The sequence below is a fragment of the Hydra vulgaris genome, chromosome 03, assembly GCF_038396675.1.
Source record: "Hydra vulgaris chromosome 03, alternate assembly HydraT2T_AEP".
Taxonomy (NCBI): Eukaryota; Metazoa; Cnidaria; class Hydrozoa; order Anthoathecata; family Hydridae; genus Hydra; species Hydra vulgaris.
Window position 1 is genome coordinate 60266242 of NC_088922.1, and position 23759 is coordinate 60290000.

General features: G+C 26.6%; 1 protein-coding gene across 1 annotated transcript in view; it reads left to right on the forward strand.

The window, feature by feature from the left end:
* Nucleotides 1-7472: 7472 nt before the first annotated feature.
* LOC105847064 (proline-rich protein 5) overlaps nt 7473-23759 on the forward strand; it is a 22671-nt gene continuing 6384 nt past the window's right edge. Inside the window, exon 1 of the mRNA XM_065793868.1 lies at nt 7473-7677. Coding sequence (XP_065649940.1) covers nt 7569-7677 — 109 coding nt within the window. The 5' untranslated portion in view covers nt 7473-7568. The remainder of the gene's footprint in view (nt 7678-23759) is intronic.

A 23759-nucleotide genomic window follows, 5' to 3' on the forward strand; every position in this document is an offset into this window, starting at 1 on the left:
TTTGCTTCCTTCTACTTTTGTTTTACAAAAATGTTTTTTGCCACATTCAACACATAAGATTATGCGATAAAAATTAAGTTGAGCAAGGAGTACTTTTGATTCCAATGGCTCTTCTATATTAGAAACTGTTTTCTCTGCTTCCTCTAATGATATCCATGCCCTTACATTTAAATTTATCAAATATTTACAAGCTGCAACCTTTTTATGTTGTAGTTTAATTTCTTCTCGATTTTTTTCTTCTTGCTTTGCTAGAAGGTGCATAGCTTTATCTTTTTTAAGAGCTTCTTTTCTTTCATCATATTTGCTTTTCATTAATGTTACTTTAGTCCTTGAATATTCAAGCAATTGTTTTCTTTCTTCATCTGATTTACTATTAAGCCATTCTAATGTTTGGTTCTGAGACCACATTGTCAAAGCCTGGATAGTTTGAACATTTGCATTGGGTTTTGTGCGAACCATTAAATCCAAAATGACAAAGTCGCTTTCTGATGCTTTATTAGTGACAGGGACATTAGAAGCAGCTTCAGAAACAGAATTAGATGGATTCCAATATTTACCACCTGGTAATTGATCAGCACACTGACGTTCCAAAATAACAAGAATTGAGTGGAAAATAATTTCAAGTGATTGAACCGTTAAAGAATCAAACTCATCATTTTGAGTGCATTCAAACAGCTTGGTGTAAACCACATCTTGATGAAGAAGATTGGTATCCTCAAAAATTTTTCCATTAGCAAACAATAAAGAAGATGCATCGATACAAAGAGATGAAAGTCTAACTTTCAAGCGAAGTAGGTAGGGGTTTAAAAATAATATACTATCAAGTGATTCGATAATTCTCCACATTGGACCAGTAAGTAGTTTGTCAATAATACCTAATGCACGGACTTCAGCAATGAATACAAGATTTGTGATATCTTCCTTAATTGCTTTTAATAAATTATTAGGGTTAGGCCAAGCATTAAGAAATTCTGTTATAGAATCCTTATGATAGTATAGGGCAGCTGCATTGTAATACAAAATATTAAACCGATTTCCAATAAATGGAACAAAATAAGATTTATCGTTACGAGAGGAAAGAAAAGAATTAAACCATGATGCAACACCAGCTTCCTCACTACCCCTTGAATGAAATGCCTTACATGTAGTACGAACTAACCGTACAGCACCACATTCTTTACCACTAAAAGCAAAAACAGTTTCAAAATCATTTTGAAGCAGAATTTTTTCAAAAGAATTTAAAACTTTATCAGTTTCAGAAGCAAAATTAGCAAGCAAATGAAGTTTACAGAAAAAATTACTCATGTCCTTCATATTGTCTTTGACGTTTGAGGAAAGAAAATCCCAGTTACTAATTGCAATAGGCAAAAGTTTTTTCCTTAATGTTTTTAACTGAGTTAAAAAGAGGATTAACCGAAGAAAGATCAGACATTGTTGATTTTATTGATGTTATTAACTTGGCAAAATTAATTTCTTTTTCAGTAGCTGAGTTGCTAACAACGTCACAAATGTCATCTACTATATTAGTAAAGTTTTGCAAAACAGTTGCTGCATCTTTGCCAACCACTTCTGACAGACCAAAAGTATTTATGGTATTTCTGAGTACCATCACCATGCAAACAATTGCCTATATTAGAGTTTTTATTTATCAAATTATTTTCAAGCATTGCTTCCGCAACTTGAAATTGACCTAAAATTGAAGCTTCCTGCATTAACCTACATTTTACAGCGGCTGATGGCAGTCTAGATATGTTCTTTTTGGCTAGTTTAAAACTACTTTTATGACTTCGTTGACACTATTCATACTCACGTTCATTGAAAGAAGTTTCATTATTGTTTCTCGAATGTCATCACTGTATCTGCCATCTTCAAATGTTATTACTTCGTCATCATCCAGCAAAGAAACCAATTTTTGAAGTTCTAGATTCTCCTCTTTTAAAATGTTTGTCTTACTATATAACGAAACAACTTCCTTCTCTAAACTTATAACATCTTTCATATTGTTGTCATTAATATAGTTGGTTTTATTTTGCAAAATAACTTTTAAATTACTCACTTTATTTTGCAGCTTTATTTTTTCGTTTTTTAATTCAGAAATATTTGTCTGAGTTTTCAAGAATTGAATTAATATCTGTTATTTTATTTTTTAACTGCAATATTATTTTTTTTTCCTTCATTTTTTAACGAATTTATTTTATTCTTTTTTATTTCCAGCTGAGTATCACGATATTTTATTTTTTTATTCAAATTTCTAACATTAAACGATTCTTTTTTTGACTTTAATAGCTCTAATTTGTTTTCGATATTATTAAGCTTTTCTTCTTTTTCACAATAACACTTTTTAATAAAGTTTAATTCAGCTTCTATTAGAGAGTTTTTTGAAATAAGAATTTTTAGATGGTTTGACATATCTTCAAAATCTTTTAGATGTGTAAAATAATCCATTTGTAAATCCATCATAGATTCCATTTTCCTTTTTAAAATTTTATTTTCTTTTTTAAGCATTTTGTTTTCGCTTATCAGTATTGTTTCTTTAAGAATTTCGGATGCATTCACTGTATTATCAGAAAAATTTGCCACAGGTGGAAAAAAGGCTTTACCTAATAACAATGCTAATTTTTTATTTTTTCGTTGTTTCTTTAATTTTCTGATGGTGTCAACTAATCTATTTATCTTTTTGGCTAAAGCTTTCTTGCAGCAGAACAGTTCAACTTTAAAATCCACACAATATCTACAATATATTGCATCATAAGATGTATCTTTTAAAGCCAAATAACAATCATAAATACTTTCATTTATCATTTTATCTAAATAAATAAAGATTTTCCAGTCATCAATTCGAAAAAATATATAAGCATATAAATATATTATTTTAAGTCTTTTACTTATTATATATATATATATATATATATATATATATATATATATATATATATATATATATATATATATATATATATATATATATATATATATATATATATATACAGTATGTCAAAAAAGTCTATTACCCCCTAATGGTTTTTCAATAAAAACAAATTTTTATATGCTTAAATATAGTTTTTTGACCCGAATTTTTTTTTAAATATTGAATTTATATCAAAAAACATTTTTATTACAATAAATTAATATTCTTATACTTAAAACAAAAAATATTCACTAAATTAGAAAAATTGTAAGTCAAAAAAGTGCATCACCCCTTAAATAATTATTTTGCTAATATAAAATTAATAGTCTATTTGTGCGCCTTTGGCCTTGATGACTGCAAGACATCTTTTAGGCATTGAATTTACTAAGTTTTTAAGCCATTGTGTGTCAAATTTTTCCCACTCCCCAATAAGAATTGTCTTTAATTACGACAAACTGGATGGTTTTTGATCAGCTACTTTAATTTTAAAAAGATTCCATAAGTTTTCAATCGGATGTAGGTCTGGTGACTGAGGAACCCAATCTAACATCTTAATACTGTTTTTCTTTAACCACTCAGTAGCTAACTTTGATGTGTGCTTAGGATCTACATCCTGTTGAAAGATAAAATTACGAGATAAGCCAGCACTTCTGGCGCTTTATCTCAGTTTTTGCTTCAGAATGTTAGTATAAACCTCTTTTGTCATTATTCCGTCAATAAATTTGAGTTCGCCAACACCACTCCAAGCAAAAGAGCCCCAAACCATCATTTGACCTATGATAAGAGGAAAAAATAAGTTAGAAGTAGATATTATATTGAAATTTTATAATAAAGCTTAATGTCACCTCCCCCATGCTTGACAGTTGGTCTCATACATTTAGGATTTAGGCGTTCACCATTTTTTCTCCATTTGCGTATGATACCATCAGAACCAAACAAACATATTTTTGTTTTATCGGACCATAAAACTCTTTGCCATTGGTCAATAGTCCAATTTGAATGTTTCTTAGCCCAAGCCAATCTTTTCTTTTGATTCTATTTACTCAAAAAAGGCTTTTTTGGAGCAACTCTACCTACAAAACCTTGATTTTTCAAGCGATTGCGAACAGTTTGAGGATTTACAGTTATACCATGATCTGTTTGTAAATCTCTTGCAAGCTTTGGTGCAGATAATCCTCAATCTTGTTCAACTTTTCGAATAATTTCTCTATCAATGCGTTGGGTAATCTTAGCTGGGCGCCCTGTTCTTGGCAAATTTTTAACAGTACCCATTTTTTTATATTCTCTAATGATATTTCCTACACTACTAGGCTTAACATGGACTATTTAAGAAATAGTTTTATATCCTTTTCCACTTTTATAGTGTCCCAGGATCAGTTTTTTTACTGAATCATGAATTTCATATCTTTTCGCCATAATTTTCTTATTAAGAACCTAAAAAGAAAACAAACTTTGCTAAAAAATTAGTTAGAATAACTTTTATCAATCAAATTTGATTGTTTTTGGCTTATTTTCTGCAATTTCACTAATTTAAACAACAGAAAAGTTAAAAAATGATTAGGGGGTGATACACTTTTTTGACTTACACTTTTTCTAATTTAGTGGATAATTTTTGTTTTAAGTATAAGAATATTAATTTCTTGTTATAAAAATGTTTTTTGATATAAATTCAATATAAAAAAAAAAAATTGAGGTAAAAAATCTAAATTTAAGCATATAAAATTTTGTTTTTATTGAAAAATCAACAGGGGGTGATAGACTTTTTTGACATACTGTGTATGTATATATATATATATATATATATATATATATATATATATATATATATATATATATATATATATATATATATATATATATATATATATATATATATATATATATATATATATATATTTAGATTATTCGCCTCACTAAGGCCCGAGGGGGCCACTACAGTTGAGGGGGCTACTCATTTTTTGTGTTTTTTATTTTTTAGTTATTATTCGTGGTGCAAACCTCTCTCAACTCTTTAACTCCGAAACACAAACCTTGCCGAACAAGGCCGCTGCGCGGAGAAACTAAGTTGAGCGCGGTACTTCCAGGGACGTGGTGGGAGTCGAACTCCCACCACGTATATGTACACACATATATATATATATTTATATATAATATATATATATATATATATATATATATATATATATATATATATATATATATATATATATATATATATATATTATATATATTATATATATTATATATATATGTGTGTGTGTACATATATATATATATATATATATATATATATATATATATATATATATATATATATATATATATATATATATATATATATATATATATATATATATATATATATATATAAACTTAAAAACTAAGTGAATTGTATAAAAAGAAAATTGTAATTTACAAATAAGACTTACTAATAAACTGCTGTGATTCAATTACCAAATGGTTAGCAAAAACCACATTAACAACACAAAACAAACTCACTTTAGAATACCTTTAGTAAAAATTTATAATAAAATCTCAGCTATATAAAATATTGAATTCAACGTGTGCAAAAATCTTTAGTCAAGTAAAAGAAGAAACGGCAAATTTACCAAAAATATCTAAAGACAGGGGAAATTATAATAATCTTTACTTAGAAAACAAAAAACCCACCCATAAGGGGTCGTCCATAAAGTACGTACGCCAAAAATTTTGAAATTTGAACCCTTCCCCCCCCCCCTCCCATACGCTTTCGTACGCTTTTTGAAGACCTCCCCCCTCCCCCCTATGGGCGGACGGACTTTATGGACGACCCCTAAGACTACAAAAAAAAAAAAAAAAACTTAATAAATAAATAGTTGCAGAATTTGTTTTTACGTGAAGACGAAAGAATTATTTTAACTTACTTGTATTTTAACAAAACTGAAAGATTTAAAACTAAATAACTTTATCAATTCTAAACCAAAACGTCGTCCCCAAAAAAATTATTGTTGACATTTTCTAAAAAAAATAACATCTACATGTACGTATATACTATTTATTTTCATGGGTAGGTTTTTATTCTTCAACACCTACATAAAATCATTTCTGGCGTTTTTTGGACGAAGTTTTTAAAAAATATATTAACGATTTTTTTCCGCGATAAAATGTCACGTGACAAAACTCCCTACGTTTGATATGGCCAAAGTTTTTATCAATATAAACTTGGAGGTAGGCTTTTTTAAGATCAAGAATTTTTTTTTATTTATTTTTTCTCCAACAACGCAGTTTCTCTTGACAAACGTCCGCATTTGCTGTGTAATAACTAATAAATTCGTTGAGAGTTCGGAATTCTCCCATTAGACGTACATTTTTGTCTTTGTTTTCTTGCACTACGCACATAAGCGGTATCAATACTTTAGGTGGTCCCAATGTTAGTTCGTTATATGGTACAAGAATTCATAAGTTGATCCATTCACTTATTTCTTTACGGTAGTTACGTTCGTGCTCTTGGTTCATTTTGTATTCATAAATTGTATTATTAATTACACGCTCTTTATTCCAGTCCTATGATGCCGTCCACTATTCTCTTCGAAGTCCTGATGCTTTATTTCGTTTATTTTGGCGTAGTATTAACAATGACTTAGGTTTAAAAAGAGGGACGAATAAGTGCGCCTAAAGAATTTGTTAACATTGGAATAAGTGCAAACTGGTATAAGTGCAAATTGGCATAAGTGCGAAATGCCAATTTGCACTTATGTTAATATTTGCAATTTTATTCGGGGCACTTATGCCAATTCGCACTTATGCAAGTTCGCACTTACGCCAGTTCGCACATACGCCATTCGCACTTATGCCAGTTCGCAATTGAGAAAGTCGCGCTTGTTCAGTCATTCTCTCGAGAAATATCCATACAATAAAATTGAACTTTTTACTTTAAGTTAAATGTTCTTCTGTTAGTTGTTATTTTTGTAATTTGGAAATATTTTAACTATATACATTTTAAATTTTTTATGGTCGGTTCTTAACAGTGATGGTTAGAGTGTATAGTACAACTACATACTTTCTAACTACCACTGTTAAAAAACTGACAGAAGTACATTTAGTGAAAATATAAGTTTAAATTAAAAATTTAATTTTAATGTATAGATCTTGAAATACGAGCTTGATGACAAAACCTGAAAGTTTTTGCGAGTTGCCGCGTTTCTTCTTAATAATAATAATAATTTTAATTTAAAACAATTTAATTTCTAATAATAAGTTTAATTTAAAACAATTCGAAAATTTAAATTCAATATAAGTTTCTAAAAAACAACACAAAAAAACTTTTATATCATTCAAATAAAACAATTTATGATTTTTATCTTATATCTCTTGATTTCATCGCAATAACTAACAGTTCAAAACAGAATGCAAGTATTGTGATACAATTTCTACTACAGCCAAAATTTCTTCTACTATCCCTGCATAAAATTTTTACTACTATTTTTATATTTCTGTAAACGCGCACGCACTCTGATAATAATTATGAAAAGTTCACGCGCATCGTGCACGTTGTTCTTGTTTTAAGAACAAAAAATTCATGTTCACAAAATTCTAAATCTAGGTTTTGCTTTTTCAGTTTTAATTAATTTTATTAAAGTTATTTAAACTTTTGTGTGTGTTTTTAATTAAAAACAAACAGATGGATAGAATTAAAAATACTGTAACAAAAAAAGAAAAAGTTATATTAAATAAAAAAGACGACAAGGAAACTAAGTTTATCTCCACTGTATGTCATTCTCTTTTTAGTGGTATGATTTTTACTTTATATTTTTTCAATAAGCTATTTTTATAAAAAAATCCTTTATAACACAAAAAGCACATTTTCTCAAAATAAGATAAGACATAATAACAAATAATAAAAAAATGTTAACTCTAAAATTTTAAAAATAAAACCAAAATCAGGTAATTAAATGTTTAATAATTAAACATTTTTAAAATTGCTTTATTTTTTCTAAAATAATCCATTCATTGTTTTCCAGTATCTTTAATTTAAAGTTATCAGCATCACAACAAAACGAGATCAAAACATTCTGCTCAAAAATTCTTTTAAACATAAAATACAGACTGTTTCATCTTTTTTTTTTTTGATGTTTTGTTTGAACCTATTTTCTGGCACTTGATACTGAGTTTGATAAATTCTATAAATTTCAAGAGAAGGCGGAAAATAGTTAAAACGGGTTAAAAGTTTTTGATATATTTTTAACATTTATCTAAGCAAATACAATGTCATTCAATGCAAGTTGCTAAGCGTATTAAAAGCCTGGCAAATTTTGTATTTTAAGTTGACAAACTTGAAAAATTGCTGATTTTTCAAGGAAGTCATTGGTTAACCAATGAGTTGTCAAGCTAAGAATTAAGCATTTTCTGTTGATAAACGTTAGTTCATCTGTAAATGAAATGCCAAACATTATTTAGTTCAGTTTGGATCTTTTGTTGTGTATATTTTGAAATACAGAAATTTTAATGTGTTTTCCACTTATAATGGAATCGTGGATATATATGGTGCACCATTTTTTGAAACCTGAGATTTTTAACTATAGAAAATCATATATATATATATATATATATATATATATATATATATATATATATATATATATATATATATATATATATATATATATATATATATATATATATATATATATATAGATATAGATATATATATATATATATATATATATATATATATACATACATATATATATACATACATATATATATACATACATATATATATACATATATATATATATATATATATATATATATATATATAGATATATATATATATATAGATATAGATATAGATATAGATATAGATATAGATATATATTGAATACCAACTGCAATCGTTTATGTATTATAGTTATAAATAATTTAGACCTATAATCACAATATTATTACAATGATATACTTACTATGATTCCATGGCTTTTTCCTCTTAGGTATTTTTTTAAGTGTTTTAAGTGTTTGTTGAGACTATTAAGCAATTTGTCTCATTTACATGTTTAATTTTACATAATTTTTATCTTCTAAAATTGTGCCAAGATAATTTTGGTATGTTTTTTTAAGCGTCAAAAATATTAAGTTTTGCAAATGTCTTGGAAAATGTTGTTAACTATGTATTGCATTTATAATAGAAACATTTATAACAGCACAGTAAATAATGAGAAAATATTCTATATAAAATCTGAGGTTCTCTTGTCGATAAACACTTCATTAATACATAAGCCTAGCTAAGCATCTGAAACAGCTGAAAATTTTTACTAATAAAAAATATTAACATGCATTTTTTTTGTGTGGCAAGTTTGTTTAATATGAATATATGTCAATATTGTTATTATTATACATTCATATTTCTTTAGTTTAATGGAAGATATGCTTGAATAGGTACATGGGTACCTACGTTTTACAGAATCGAATTATGCAATTAAGTTCTGTGTCCTATTTTTCAAAGTTTATACAAAGTCTAGTAAAGTTGTGCTTTGTTGTTTTCTTTTAAATTTGTATGATCTTAGATAAAAAAAAATACTTAAATTCTATGTTGTAGCAGTTCCTAACCCATTATGGGTTACTAACTCTAAATTATGCCATAAATCCTCATGAATTTCCTCCCTTAATTTTTTAAAAATGGTAAGTTAGGATAAAATTTATCAATAAACTATCAATAGAGTTAAGTAATGTAATAACATATTAGTAATATAATGATTTTTAGAGCTGTGCTGGCTTTAAAATGCCTATGCAGAATTTTTCTAAAAAGGCCCATTTTTTGTAGAATTTTACCATATATGCTTGATTTGAAGGTTCATATATATATATATATATATATATATATATATATATATATATATATATATATATATATATATATATATATATATATATATATATATATATATGTATGTATATATATATATATGTATATATATATATATATACATATATATATACATATATATACAGCCCCTAAAATCAGAGTCACCATTCAACAATGCCGACCTAATTGCTGTTCTGACAGTGTCTGAGTTTGGCATTTTTTTGCCCACCTCAGAGTTTTAAGACTTAGTTTTATTTGCTAATCCAAAAAAACTAAAAACAGCAAAATGAACATTTTATTCAAATTCTAAATATAATAATTAAAATAAAAACAGAATACAGAATGTTTTGTTTTTTTAATTAAATAATTAAAATAAAAAAATAAAAACAAACTTGATTTAAATTATAACAAATTATTTTAAAAAACTCAACAGCAAAATAAAAGTTTTATTTAAATTCTAAATAAAATAATTAAAACAAAAGCGGATTGTAGAATGTTAAACTTGAATTCTAAATAAATGAAATAAAGTAAAAGCCAATTATGTTTTATTTAAATTCTAAATATAATACTTAAAATTAAAATGACAAAACAAATGTTTTATTTAAATTCTAAATAAAAAAATTGAAAAAAAAACCCAAATGTTTTAATTAAGTTCTAAATATGAACCTTTTATTTAAATAGTAAACAAAACAATTAAAATAAAAACTGAACGTTTAAGAATGAAGGTTTTATTCAAATTCTAAATAAAATAACAAAAATAAAAACAATAACATGAACGTTTTAATTAACTTTTAAATAAAATTTTATAAAACAAACATTTTATTCAAATCCTTCACAAAATACTTAAAGTAAAACAGGAAGACGCCCTCATGGCCCCTTCCCTCACCATAGATCCGCTCTTGTGTTAGCCTATTTATTCATGGGAGGGAATAATAAAGATAATAGAGTTGTGATGCAATTAAGTTTCTTTAGGGAAGGCCTGGTAAAAATGAACGTTGTAATTAAATTCTAAATATAAACCTCTTATTTAAATAGTAAACAAAACAATTAAAAATAAAAGCAGAAACATTAATTCTAAATAAAATTATAGTAATAAAATTGATAAAATTCACAATAGGTCAAATTCACATGCATTGTTTATGACATTAAATTCACATTAGTCTAATTTGTTAAGCATTTTTTATTTAAAACATGGCCTGTATAGATATACCACCACATTTTAATGCTTTGTGTTGATATTGATAAGTTTGAGCAAGTGTTTTCTATGCTGAAACATGTAAAAAATCGGTTGATAACCAAAAGACTCAGTAACATGCATGCAACACTTTACTCTGTTTCTGCAATGCTGATATATTGGAATGCCTGCTAGATTAGATTATAAATACTTTTGCAGCAGGAAGTCATGAACAATCACACCTTCTACTTGGATAGGTTTTGTATTTTCATGTATATTGCAGTTTATACAAATGTAATATAACTTTTATATTTAAATTTTTCTTCATTCTTTTTCAATCTCGCTTAGGGCAAAATGTTGCAGAGTTATTGTTTTAATCACCTCATTATGCATTAAGACTCCTTGAAATAAAAAAATTAAACCAGAACAATTTCAAATAAAAATAAAATAAGCCATTAGTAAGTGACCTAATGAATTTGTTTGCTCACAAAAATCATTTAAACTTTGAAAATACTTAAAAAGTAAAGTGTTCTTAATAATTTGGCAACCCACTGTAATATAAATAAGTGAAGCAGAAAAAAAAGAAATATATAGTTTTTTTCGTAAATTTGTCAACAAAGCAAATTAAAGTAGCATGTCGCCACAAAACTATTTTAAATGCTTATTTAAAATTTAAATGATTTTATAAAATTTTAGTATATGCATTTTCCAAATTGTATGTTTAATTATAAAAGCTTGTTTTTCAAAACTCTGATTTTATTAACCTATCAAACATGACTGACAAAAATTCATTTTAAGAGGTCAAAATAGCAATTTTAGTTTTTTTAGGCCGTCATTAACCGTTGTCCGACGGTTATTTTCCACATTATATATATATATATACACACACACACACACACACACACACACACACACACACAAACAATTTTAAAATGTATTCTACAAAATATAGTGCTAGATTCCTTATGAGTCTTTGTTGATGAATCACAGTGTTAAATGAAAAATTTTTATTCAGTGATTTTCTACTAATTTATATACACACATACCCACACACACACACATATATATATGTGTGTAAATATATATATATATATTATAGGCCTTGTGGTGAAGTGAGAGCAATTGCTTTGTGCACGCGAAACTCTAGTAAATGGCTTTTTGGGTGCGACAAATAGTGCTTGCTAGTTTTGATACGCGAGTAAAAAATTGTGCTCGTATAGTTTTGGTAAAATTTTTTTGTTGAAGTTAAAATATTTTTAAACAGTAAAGTTTGCATATTGTTAAATAAAGAAGTTATATTTGCAATAAAGTATGTCACACATAATTTTAAAAAACACTTCAATAAAATTTCCAAGCTCAAATGTTTAAAAATTAAATACCTAGCATAATATAATTTATAGTTTCGATTTCGTACATGTTCGATCACATTTTATTAACTAATGACTAATATATTTAAACTTCAAAAACATCAAATAAAATTCAAAGCTTTGGAATATCAAATATTTTTGTGTCAAATATGATTTAATAAATTAAATATTTTCACTGATAGCTTTGATTCAGTTAAACTTACATTAAAGTCTATTTATTAAAAAATTTGAAGCTAAAAGAAGCTAAAAATTAGAACTGCAACAGAAAAATTCAGAATACTAAGTCTCCTATCCTCAATAAGTCAGACATTTTCGAAAAGTCCGACACGTGCAGAGCTTTGCTTAATTCGGACAAAATATAAATCTCTTCAGAGTCCAGGTTAATGGGATTCTGCTGTTTATTATTATTTTTAATACGTATTGTTTATTGAAACTTTTGTGTTCACAAACAATAAAAGAAAAAATGTAATGTCACAAGTTTTAAGCCTTCATGACCTGGTTTTTACTGATATAACAAATGCATTTCTGAAAATATACATCAGTATATAAGTTATTTATATATTATGTTTGTATAAGTATATTTATACATACACCAATATATATTATATTAGTATAAGTATATTATATAAGTCTGTTATATATTTATTAGGTATATAATCAAGTATATAAAAAATAATTCACTTGATTATAATTAAATTGCACATCCAGTTTAAATTAGAAAGCAGTTTTCTGTTTTGTTCAAACAATGAATGGAAAGTTATGAAATTGTTACTGCCAACAGATAAAATAGAATGCTTATTATTTTGAAAACATGTTCGTCTAAATGAGAATAGAAAATTTAAAACTTGATAGAATTTTGAAAATTTAAAAGTTTTAATCTGTAAAATTGTATGATTTTTTGTAAATAAAAGAAATATTGTTATTATATTGTTATATTTTTTTATTTTTAACTATTATTTATCTCAAATTAAATTTAAAACATTTCAGTTGTTAAGAATATCCGCAATCAATCATGTCAATTCAACTCCAAAAGGAAACAAAGTTATGTTGTCAACTTTTAATAAATGGCAATATTTTGTTGTTTTTATTTAATATCAAAGCTGCAGTAACATATTTTTTCCGATACATAGACAAATGCATTAACTAAAAAAACCAAAGCTTTTTTATCTGATTTTACGGACTTCACATGAAAAAAATTCAAACAAAAAACCGTCCACCCTTTTCCTTGTACGCACTGGTATGACATATATATGAGTGACCCCCTCCTTAAACCTGTATAGGTAATTTATGGATGGTCCCATGGGAACCAATTTCTAACTCTGAATATCGGGCGCAAAGACTTGATGCAAAACGTGCTCGTTATTAATGTATTTCAGATTTACGAATGCAAAATATCGCGCTGGGCAATTTTATTTATAACATACACTGTGTGTGTGTATATATATATATATATATATATATATATATATATATATATATATATATATATATATATATATATATATATATATATATATATTTATATATATATATACAGTGGTATACAATGAATTTTTAGATGTTTGAGTTTTGACACTTACAGGCATTGTGCAAACTCCAAACTTTTGTATGTTTATGCTTATATCAAAAAAGAATGTTTTGCAAAGAATTAGGATGGTTGGAGCTTGGGAACAAAAAATCCTAATTTTTGGGCCCACCCAGCCCTTAACATGGGAGCAACGAGTTTATAAAATATTTTCTTTACTATTTTTATCTAAATTTATATTCATCAAGAAATTTCAAATTTGATGCAATAATTTCTAATTTTTCAAAAAAAAAGACCATATAAAGTTTTAACCCCCCTCAATTTGAGGGGGTTGTAAACATTGCAGGGGCATAAAAACTTAACGCTAAGAGGTTTACATCTATGCCAGCCTATTAGATGAAGGTGTTTGAGGCTGGTCAACATTATTATTCTGCTTACCCCTAAAGTCTTCGCCTAGGATGTCTTACAATTCAGTAGCATTTAACATCTGCCCAAGATGAGTATTTTTATCAAGACACCATATATTTATAATATTTATATCTATTTATAATATTTATATAATTTGTAAGAAATGCGTTTAAAAAAAAATTAATTTTTTTTCAAATACTAATTTTCATTGGACTTCTTAACTTTAACTTTCTTTGCAAAAACCAATTCTTTTTCCGATAAAAGTTTAGGTAGATCTGCAGTTAAGTAGCCTAAAATAATTTTATTTTTGTGCTCTTGTTTGCAGAGACTCTGAATTACCTTAAAATATTTGTTATAAATATTTTAATTATTTTTATGAAAACTTTTTTTACTAATAATAATAACTAATAACATTATGAATATATAAATTATAATATAAATAGTTATTATCATTTATTATCATGCATTTTTACATTCAAAAATATATTTTAGACTACTTAACTGCAGATTTAGAGTTTTTATTGACCTATAAGAAATCAAGAAATTAGCTACAAAAATATAAAATAGTTAGATTTTTTGCTTATTTTAATTTTAATATTTATCATTTGACTTTTTTATAATATTAAACAACTCAAATAAATAAGCAAAAAAAACAAAATGAGTGAAATTAAATGTTTTCAAAACAACAGTAAAATTTTTTAAAAACTATGTTCTTGTTCTGTATAGCTTTGTAGGATGGTTTGTTTTGATTGTGCTTTAATTATAATTCATTCAATTTAAATTTAAAATTTGACCCTACCAATATGTAGCATCATGAACAGGACCTTGTCTCTGCCATTGGAATCTTAAAACAAATTATTTAAAAAATAAAACATATTTGAATTCAGTGTGGAATTTTTTAGATAAAAACTTATTGGCATGGTTTGATGTTGATTTTTCGAAGTTATTACAATCATTAATATTATTTAATGGCACATTTTACACATTTTTTGAGGTTTGTCACTATTTTTTAACACTTTGTATAAGTAATTTTTTGTCTTTAAAATAAGCTGTTAAAAGAATAACCGTTTTAACTTTTAAAAACCATTGCTTTAATTAAGACTCAATCTTACTAACATAATTTACAAGTTTGTCTAATATCAAACCTTCCCAGGAAGTGCGTACGGTTTTTAATCTTGTATGTCAACGCATGAGTATTTTATTTTAGACAACTTAGTCACGGTTTTTTGCAAGTTTTATTATATTTAGTGTTGCGGAAAAACTGAGTTTCAAAAACAAAAAAAGCAAAGTTAACAAAATGGGAAATTTAAATAAATTTCTCATTTGGTTAGTTTATAAAATAGAAAGAAAAAAATATATATATATTTTAAATAATTTGTGTAGTATTTTTATTTTTGTTTTTTTGTGGTTGTTATTTTCAGCAACAAAATTGGATAAGGCATAGCAAAAAAAAGAACAGTTTGTTGATATTAATAAGAATGATTTTATTTGTTTTGTTTTTTAAAGAGGAAAGCGAAAATATAAATGACTATCTGTTTGTAAAATATATTTGTATAATTATAATGTAACAAATATATATTGTCACTATATGAATATGTCTATGTAATGTATGCGAATACTTTTATGTATAACTTTTTTTATTATATAATTATATATATTTGTTTATAAGTATATGCACATTTAACTTATTTGGATAAGGGATTTCAGGCCTTGTTTTAAAGCATTGTGTAGAGTGATTTACGTACGCATTAAGCAATTTTATGTAAGCAGTAAGCAATTTGTATTAGCGACTTTTTATCATTTTTTAACTTTTAAATTATTCATTAAGCAGTAAGATAAAAGAAGAAAATAATTTTAAAAAAGTTACATTAACTTTTGAATGATGTTTACGTAAAATTATTTGTTACAAAAGTTTGGATGACAATTATGTTTGATATAAGTGCTATTCATTAATGAAAAAAACTCAAATAAAATTAACTTTATTCTTATTTTGTTTTTATTTTATTGTAATATTGATTTTTTAGGCTTGAAGCAAAGATCATAAAAACATAATTTAATTCTGATATTAAGTATATGATTTAATTTAAAACTAATTTAATAAAATTATATAATTTTATTCTGATAAAAAAATATCTAATTTATTTAAGATTATATAAATATATAATTTAATTTGGATTTTAAAAATATATTTAAGTTTATTAAAATTAAAGTTAATGCTTGGGTTTAACTTAACTGTCAAATTTATTTATAAATATTGCTAAATATTATTCAATATTGAAATTTTATTTATTCTTTTATTGTTTAAGAAACGATATATACAGCGATATAATTTTAATAATAAAATAATAAACTGATAAAATTTTAATAAATAAAGTAAATAAATTAAGGTAATTTTATTTATTTGTTACTCGCTAGTTTTTTTAAATAAAAAATCATTTGTAGTTGCAAAGCCGCAATTAGAAATTTAAGAAATAATCATTTTAAAAATTAAAAAATTTAACATATTTTAATTAATTTATGCCAATGTAGAGAAAAGAAAGAAATTTGTAAATGTCAAACATTTAAAAAAATGCAATGTTAAATTTAAATATTTAATATTAAAAAAAAACAAAAAACAAAACAAACATTCGTTTATAGTAATAATAAAAAAGCTGTTAAATAACATTTAACTCATTTTGCGGTAATTAATATTACTGCAGTTATATAAAAAAATTAATGTCTTTAAAAAATAAAAAAATAAAAAGAATTTTATGATGTCAAATTGCGTTAAGCTAATGTGTTAAGTATTTTTTATTTAAAACAAGGCCTGGGGTTTACTTCATACATGGAATGTCCATGATTCAAATCCCACCACTATCCATTTTTTTAAATTGCTTTTCTTTTAAATACTGCTGGTCATATGTTTGCTTTGTAGCCACTTATCTTTTCTTTTTTGTATATAAAAGTCTTTTTGCTGTAAATTTTTGAATGTTACACATTTAGATTTTTTATACCATTTATGCCTTTCAGTGTATTTTCTAAGTAATGCACACGCTCATGTATACATGGTTTTTAAGCTTCAATTAGGCTCTACACATTTTTTACATAGCTTTAATTGTTTCATATTAACTTTCTATTCTTTTACATTTTTGATCACTGTTTTTTTTTCTTTTAGCGCTTTATAATTTTGGATACCTTGACTGATACTCCTATTGATTTACTTTGGTTGATACTATCATTTATTCTTGTCTTGATAAGAAGCCAACACTCTTTGATTGCTTGGAGGGGGCATTTGAGCTTGAAAAGGATCTCACTTCTGCTACATCATGGGGCTCTCAGTGGCTGGTGAACTTTAACTCAGATAAAAAATTTTTATTAGCTTATCGTTATTGCAATAATCTAGATCTTTCTATATTTATGAATGGTAATGTATTCAATAAGTCATCTACCCTTCATCTTGTAGCATTCTCTTACTTCAGATCTTTCTTGGAAACCATATAATTAGAAAGTTAGTTTCTGCTGAGGTTGCATCTCTTTATTGTGCTTGCCACTTTCTTACTCAGAATTATGTTCTTCATCTTTATAAATCTCAAATCCCTCCTTGTATGGAATACTGTTGCCATATCTGGCAAAAACGCACCACATCTGGCTAAGCATGCGTATACTTATGAACAAGTAAATATATAGTTATATAATTAACAAAGTTATACTCAAAGTACATGCATGCATTACATAGACATTTATATAGGCACAATATATACTTGTTACATTAAAATTATACAAATATATTTTACAAACAGATAGCAATTTATATTTTTGCTATAAACAAAAGTAAAAGCAGTATACAAATTATTTAAATTATTTTTTTTTTTTTCTATTTAATTTATTTAAACTTCCTATTTTGTTAGTTTTGCTTTTTTTGTTTTTGAAACTTAGTTTTTTCATCAATGTCTAATATAATGAAACCTGCAAATGGCCGTGACCAAGTTGTCTAAAATAAAATACTCATGCATGGGCATACAAGACAAAAAACCAAATGCATTTCCTGGGAAAGGCTTGAATATGTAACATTAAATTTTAATTTGTTAACTTCACATCAATGATTATTGAAGTTTTTTATTTTAAGGAACTCTTTTATCATTCTAAATGTCTAAGTATTTTGTGACTTTATTGGACAATCTGAGATTTTAGTCTGACAATCTCTGATGCTAAATTACCCAGAGTCAGTTGTTAACTTAGCACAGTTCAAAGTTAGTTTCAAAGTTACTTTCATTGTTAGTAGCTGCTGAATTTTGGGTCCTTAAATTGCTCATTCAAGAAAAACAATTTTTATTTTTACTTTTGTTCTATTATAATTATTAATAAAAGGTTTAGATTTTGTTATGAAGTTCTTTTACATTTTTTTATTGATAATGCTGTATATTAAAAATTAAAAATTCTATATAAATTTATCCGTTTTGGAGATTAAAAAAAAAGTGATAAAAAAAAATTTATATCTTTTTTTTTTTACTATCTTACTCTTCATCTCTAATTAAACTACTTATGACTACACCACTACTTCATTAAAATATCTAATACCCATAAATATTCCAACAATAATATTTATTTTTTAATTTAAAAAAATTTATCATTAGATTTATTTTTTTTAAAAATTTTAATTTGATTTTTTTAAGTTTTTTATATTGGAATTTTTTATTAATCTCAGACAATCTTTCAGTATCAAAAAAAAACAAACAATAATTTTTTAAATAAAGACATTTAAAAGTTTTTTTATTAATAAACATTTGTATTAAAGTAACCAGTTTAAAAAATTTGATGAAAGTGAAAAAATTTAGTGCACACATGCTATACACTTAATTCAGAATTCATTAAAAGGTAGAACCAATGTGCACATCCTTAATAAGATAAAGCCTCAGTTTAATCTGTTAAGAATTTATATATCATGTTTAGAATTATCTGTAAAGAATGTGTACATCCTTATAAGGATGGGCACTTATATAGGTTGTATCTGCATCTACTTGTTTAGGTTACATCCACATAAGGATGAACGCTTGGTTAGGTTAATCTATTAAGGATGTGCACATCTATATTTAGATATAACCATCCTTAACAAGATATAAGGTCAGGTGAACAAATAAAACCAATTGCTGTTACTCTGTTTTATGGTTCTAAGGCCGGCTGGTAGTCAGGTTTCCCTAACTCTACAGTAGCTCTCAGAGAGGCTGATTCCATTAACAGCTGTAAAGTATTAGTACTAAAAGTGCCATATTGCGCATGGATGATGTCCCTGTTCGTACTTTTGGTATGCATTGTCCAGGCCACATTTGTAGCCCTTTGTTACGGCCTAGGCTTTATTTATAGTAATGAGAGAATTGCTTGGACTATTAAATAGTATACTGAGTACTATCTGTGGTTTGAGTCAAGTTTTTTAACAAAATTAAAATGGACTAAAGTACTAAAAATTATAAAATATAAAAAACCATCGTCATCTCCAAGTTCTCTAAATCTATTATTCACTAACATTTGTGTCTTCAAAGTAACTTTTTTTTTTGAGTGTTATCTCTTGCAAAGTTCATCAGACCTACATTCCCTTTGTAACACTAATTTGAGTTCAGCTGTCTAATCTTGTGATCTTAGTGTTAATGGTTATCTTCCTCTAATTTGTAAACACTCCAATTGTCACATGCTTGGCCTGGGCATCTGCATTTATAAGAATTCACCCATTTGTCAGGAAACAAGTTTGAATCCATAGGCTATTCTTTTATGTGCTTTTGTTTAGCACCACTTCACTCTATTGCCTTTCTCTTTGTTCTATATCGCTCTCCTTTGCCTCAACACTGCGCTTTTTTCGATGTTATTTCTGATCAAATTGACCAAGTTCTTTCTCTTTATCCTTCAGCCAATATCAATGTTGTTGGTAACTTTAATGTTTATCACACTGAATGGCTTGGCTCCAGTGTCAATATGACTCTGCTGGCCTTAAGCCCCACAACTTTTGCCTTTCTCAATCTCTAACTCAAATAGTCAACTTTCCAACTTGCTTTCCAGACAATCCAAATCATTTACCTTTTCTACTCGATTTATGTCTTGTTTCTGATCCTAGTCAGTTCTCGCATTTCTCCACATTCACCCTTAGGTGCTTCTTATCACCATTTGATCTCTCTAAAACTATTATCTCATTCTTCTTCATTGTCAGAATCCCTCTATCATTCTATTTCTTACAACTACCTTAAAGCTAACTGGGACTCTTTCCATAGTTTTCTTTGTGATGATCCTGTATAGAAATCTTTCGTCTTCCTGCTGATAAATATGCTTTTTACGTATTTTCATGGATTCAGGCTGGCATGAAGTCTTTTATTCCCTCTTGACGATTCCAAGTCAAGCCTTACTCTTCTCTATAGTTTTCCACTCATTGTGCTGCTGCAATTTCCAATCGTAACCATTACTTTCATATCTATCAGCATAACAATTCTTCAGAAAACAGACATCTATTTACTACTGCTAGAAACCATTGTAAAAAGTTTTTGTTTAACCCCAAAGCCCGCTATTCTCAGGCCATGAAATCTTGTGTTTTATCTCAAAAATTAGGGTCTCGCAACTTCTGAAGTATTTTAACGATATCATTAATAAGGGCAAATCTGTTGTTCCACCTCTCTTGTATGGTTCAGATTTTGTCACCTCACCTAAAGATAAAGCTGAGTTGTTTCCTAAGAGTTCCTTATCAATATCATCTCTGGATTGCACTAGTTGCATTCTACCTGATATAGCCAATAAACAGGTTGATTCATTGCTTGACATTTGTGTCACTTCAGCTTCTGTATCTAAAATGATTTCCTGCTTTAGACTCTTCTACAGCTTGTAGTCCAAACAGCATACCGGTTACAATCTTGCAGAAGTGTTCTCCGGAGCTGTTGTCTATACTTTCAAAACTATTTAACAAATGCTTATCAGAGTCTTGTTTTCCAGCCTGCTGGAAGGCAGCATCTGTTATCCCTATTTTTATGAACTCTTGAGAGCAATCTGACTTGTTTAACTACCATTCTATTAATCTTCTTCTTATCATAAGCAAGGTTTTTGAATCTCTAATTAACAAACACTTTATCTCTCATCTTCAATCTAATAACTTATTTTTTGATCATCATTATGGATTTTGATCTTCTTATTCTACTGCTGATTTGTTAACAGTAGTTACTGATAGGTTTTATTGTGCATTAGGTAGATGTGGAAAAAGCTTTCGTTAAAGTTTGGCATGCTGATCTTCTCTATAAGCTCACTTCTTACAGTGTATCAGGTAACAATTCAAAGATGAATAAATTGTTCCTTATCCAATCATAATATAAATGTTGTCCTTGATTGAAAGCACTTTTCTTCGTTTCCTGTAACTTCATAGGGTTCTTTAAGGTTTCATCCTTGGCCTTCTACTTTTTTTAATTTATATCAACAGTCTCCCTGAAGTTCCCACATCTAAGGTGGCATTATTCGTTGATAATTACCATTTATTCTTGTCTTGATAAGAAGCCAGCACTTTCTGATTGCTTGAAGGGGGCATTTGAGCTTGAAGGATCTCACTTCTGCTACAGCATAGAGCTCTCAGTGGCTGGTGTTAAAGTTCACCAGTTCAGATAAAACTCAATTTTTTTTAGCTAATCTTTATCACGATAATCTAGATCTTCCTATCTTTATGATGGGTAATGTGCTCAATGAGTTATCTACCCTTCCTTTTCTAGCATTAACTCTTACCGATCTTTCTTGGAAACCATATATCAAATCAATTGCAAATTTAGCATTTGCTAGGGTTGCATCTCTTTATCATGGTCGCTACTTTCTAACTCAGAATTCTATTCTTTTTTTCTATAAATCTCAAATCCGTCTTTGTATGGAACACTGTTGCCATATCTGGAGCGGATCTTTAAATGATGCCCTTTTTCTTTTAGGCAAGGTGCAAAAATGCATTGTAAACATAGTTAGACCTAGATATGCAGCCAACCTCCAACCATTATCACATCGTTGTAATGTTGCTTCTCTTTCTCTTTTCTACAAATACTATAATGGGCACTGCTCTAAAGAGCTAATGTCTCTTGTGCCATCTACAAAAATTATTTCTTGTGTTACTCTTCATTCAATTAAGTGTCATCCTTAATACTGTGACTGTTCCTTAGAGCTCTAAAAATTCTTATTTGTCTAGTTTTTTTCTTGAACATCAGTCCTTCGGAATTTGGTTTTATCATCTTGTTTTCCTGATTTATATAATTTGCAATCTTTCAAGTTTTCCGTTATTCATTATCTTGCTCTATAAATTTCGCCTTTTCTTTTCTAGTAACTTTTAACTCTGATAGTGGTTTCTTGCAGCATAGTTGGAAGTGAAGATTTTACAAAAAAATAACTAGTGATCATATAGTTCATGTTTTATTCTGGATATAACCACTGACTTTAGCAACATTTGATTTTCCTTTTTTTTTTCACTTTTGCCAAACAACTTTTAAAATGAGTAAATGTCTGAACAAGCCTCTAATTAAGTGATTGGGAATTGCAATATCTGGAAATATTTTTGGTCATTAAATTCTTAGTTTATTAAAAACCGTGAACACTATTTTAATGAAACGATCAGTTTATTGTATTGCAAAAATTAATAAAAATACAATAACAGTCAAAACTTACATATTTTTAATTATTGTTTTTTTAAACAATAATTAAATTTAAAAGTTAAAAAGTTAAGGGTCTAGTTAAAAAAAGCCTTATAAATTAGTTTTTTCAAAAAGCTATCAAAAAATGATTTAACTTTTGATAGTTTTGGAATGTGCACATAGACTACTTTCAAAATTAAAAGAAAAATTTCATGGGATATGATATAAGGTCTTAGGTCACCTTCAGGGTACCCATGATGTATATATATATACATATACATACATATATATATATATATATATATATATATATATATATATATATATATATATATATATATATATATATATATATATATATATATATATATATATATATATATATATAATTTAAGGATTATAAATAAAAAAGTTATGAAAAAACTAGTAATTACTAATTTAATAATCAACCAATGAAAAATTATGCTAAAGCTATTTGTGCATTGTATGAAACATTAATATTGATTTTTGTTTAGAGGGAAAGTTTAAGGAATTATTTATTTAAAAATTTAAATGTTTTAAATTGAAAAATTAATTGACTGATAATAAAAATAAAAATAAAATAGATATATTTTAAAACAAAACAAAATAACTCTAATAGTTTTTTTGTTTTGTTTTAAAATAACCAAAAAGTTTAAATTAATTTTATATATTCTTAGACTCCTCTGTCTTGAATTTTGTATACCTATCTGCAAAAGAGTTACAAGCATTTAATTTATAAGAAAATATTGAATAAGATTTAAATAATATATAAAAGTATTTTATATATTATAATTTTTCACAATCTTATTTCACAATTTCATTTATTTAAAATATTTGATCATTTCTTCAGACTGTTGTGATTAGTGGTTGTTTTTTAATAATTATACAAACTTCATTCTGCTTTATTTTTCT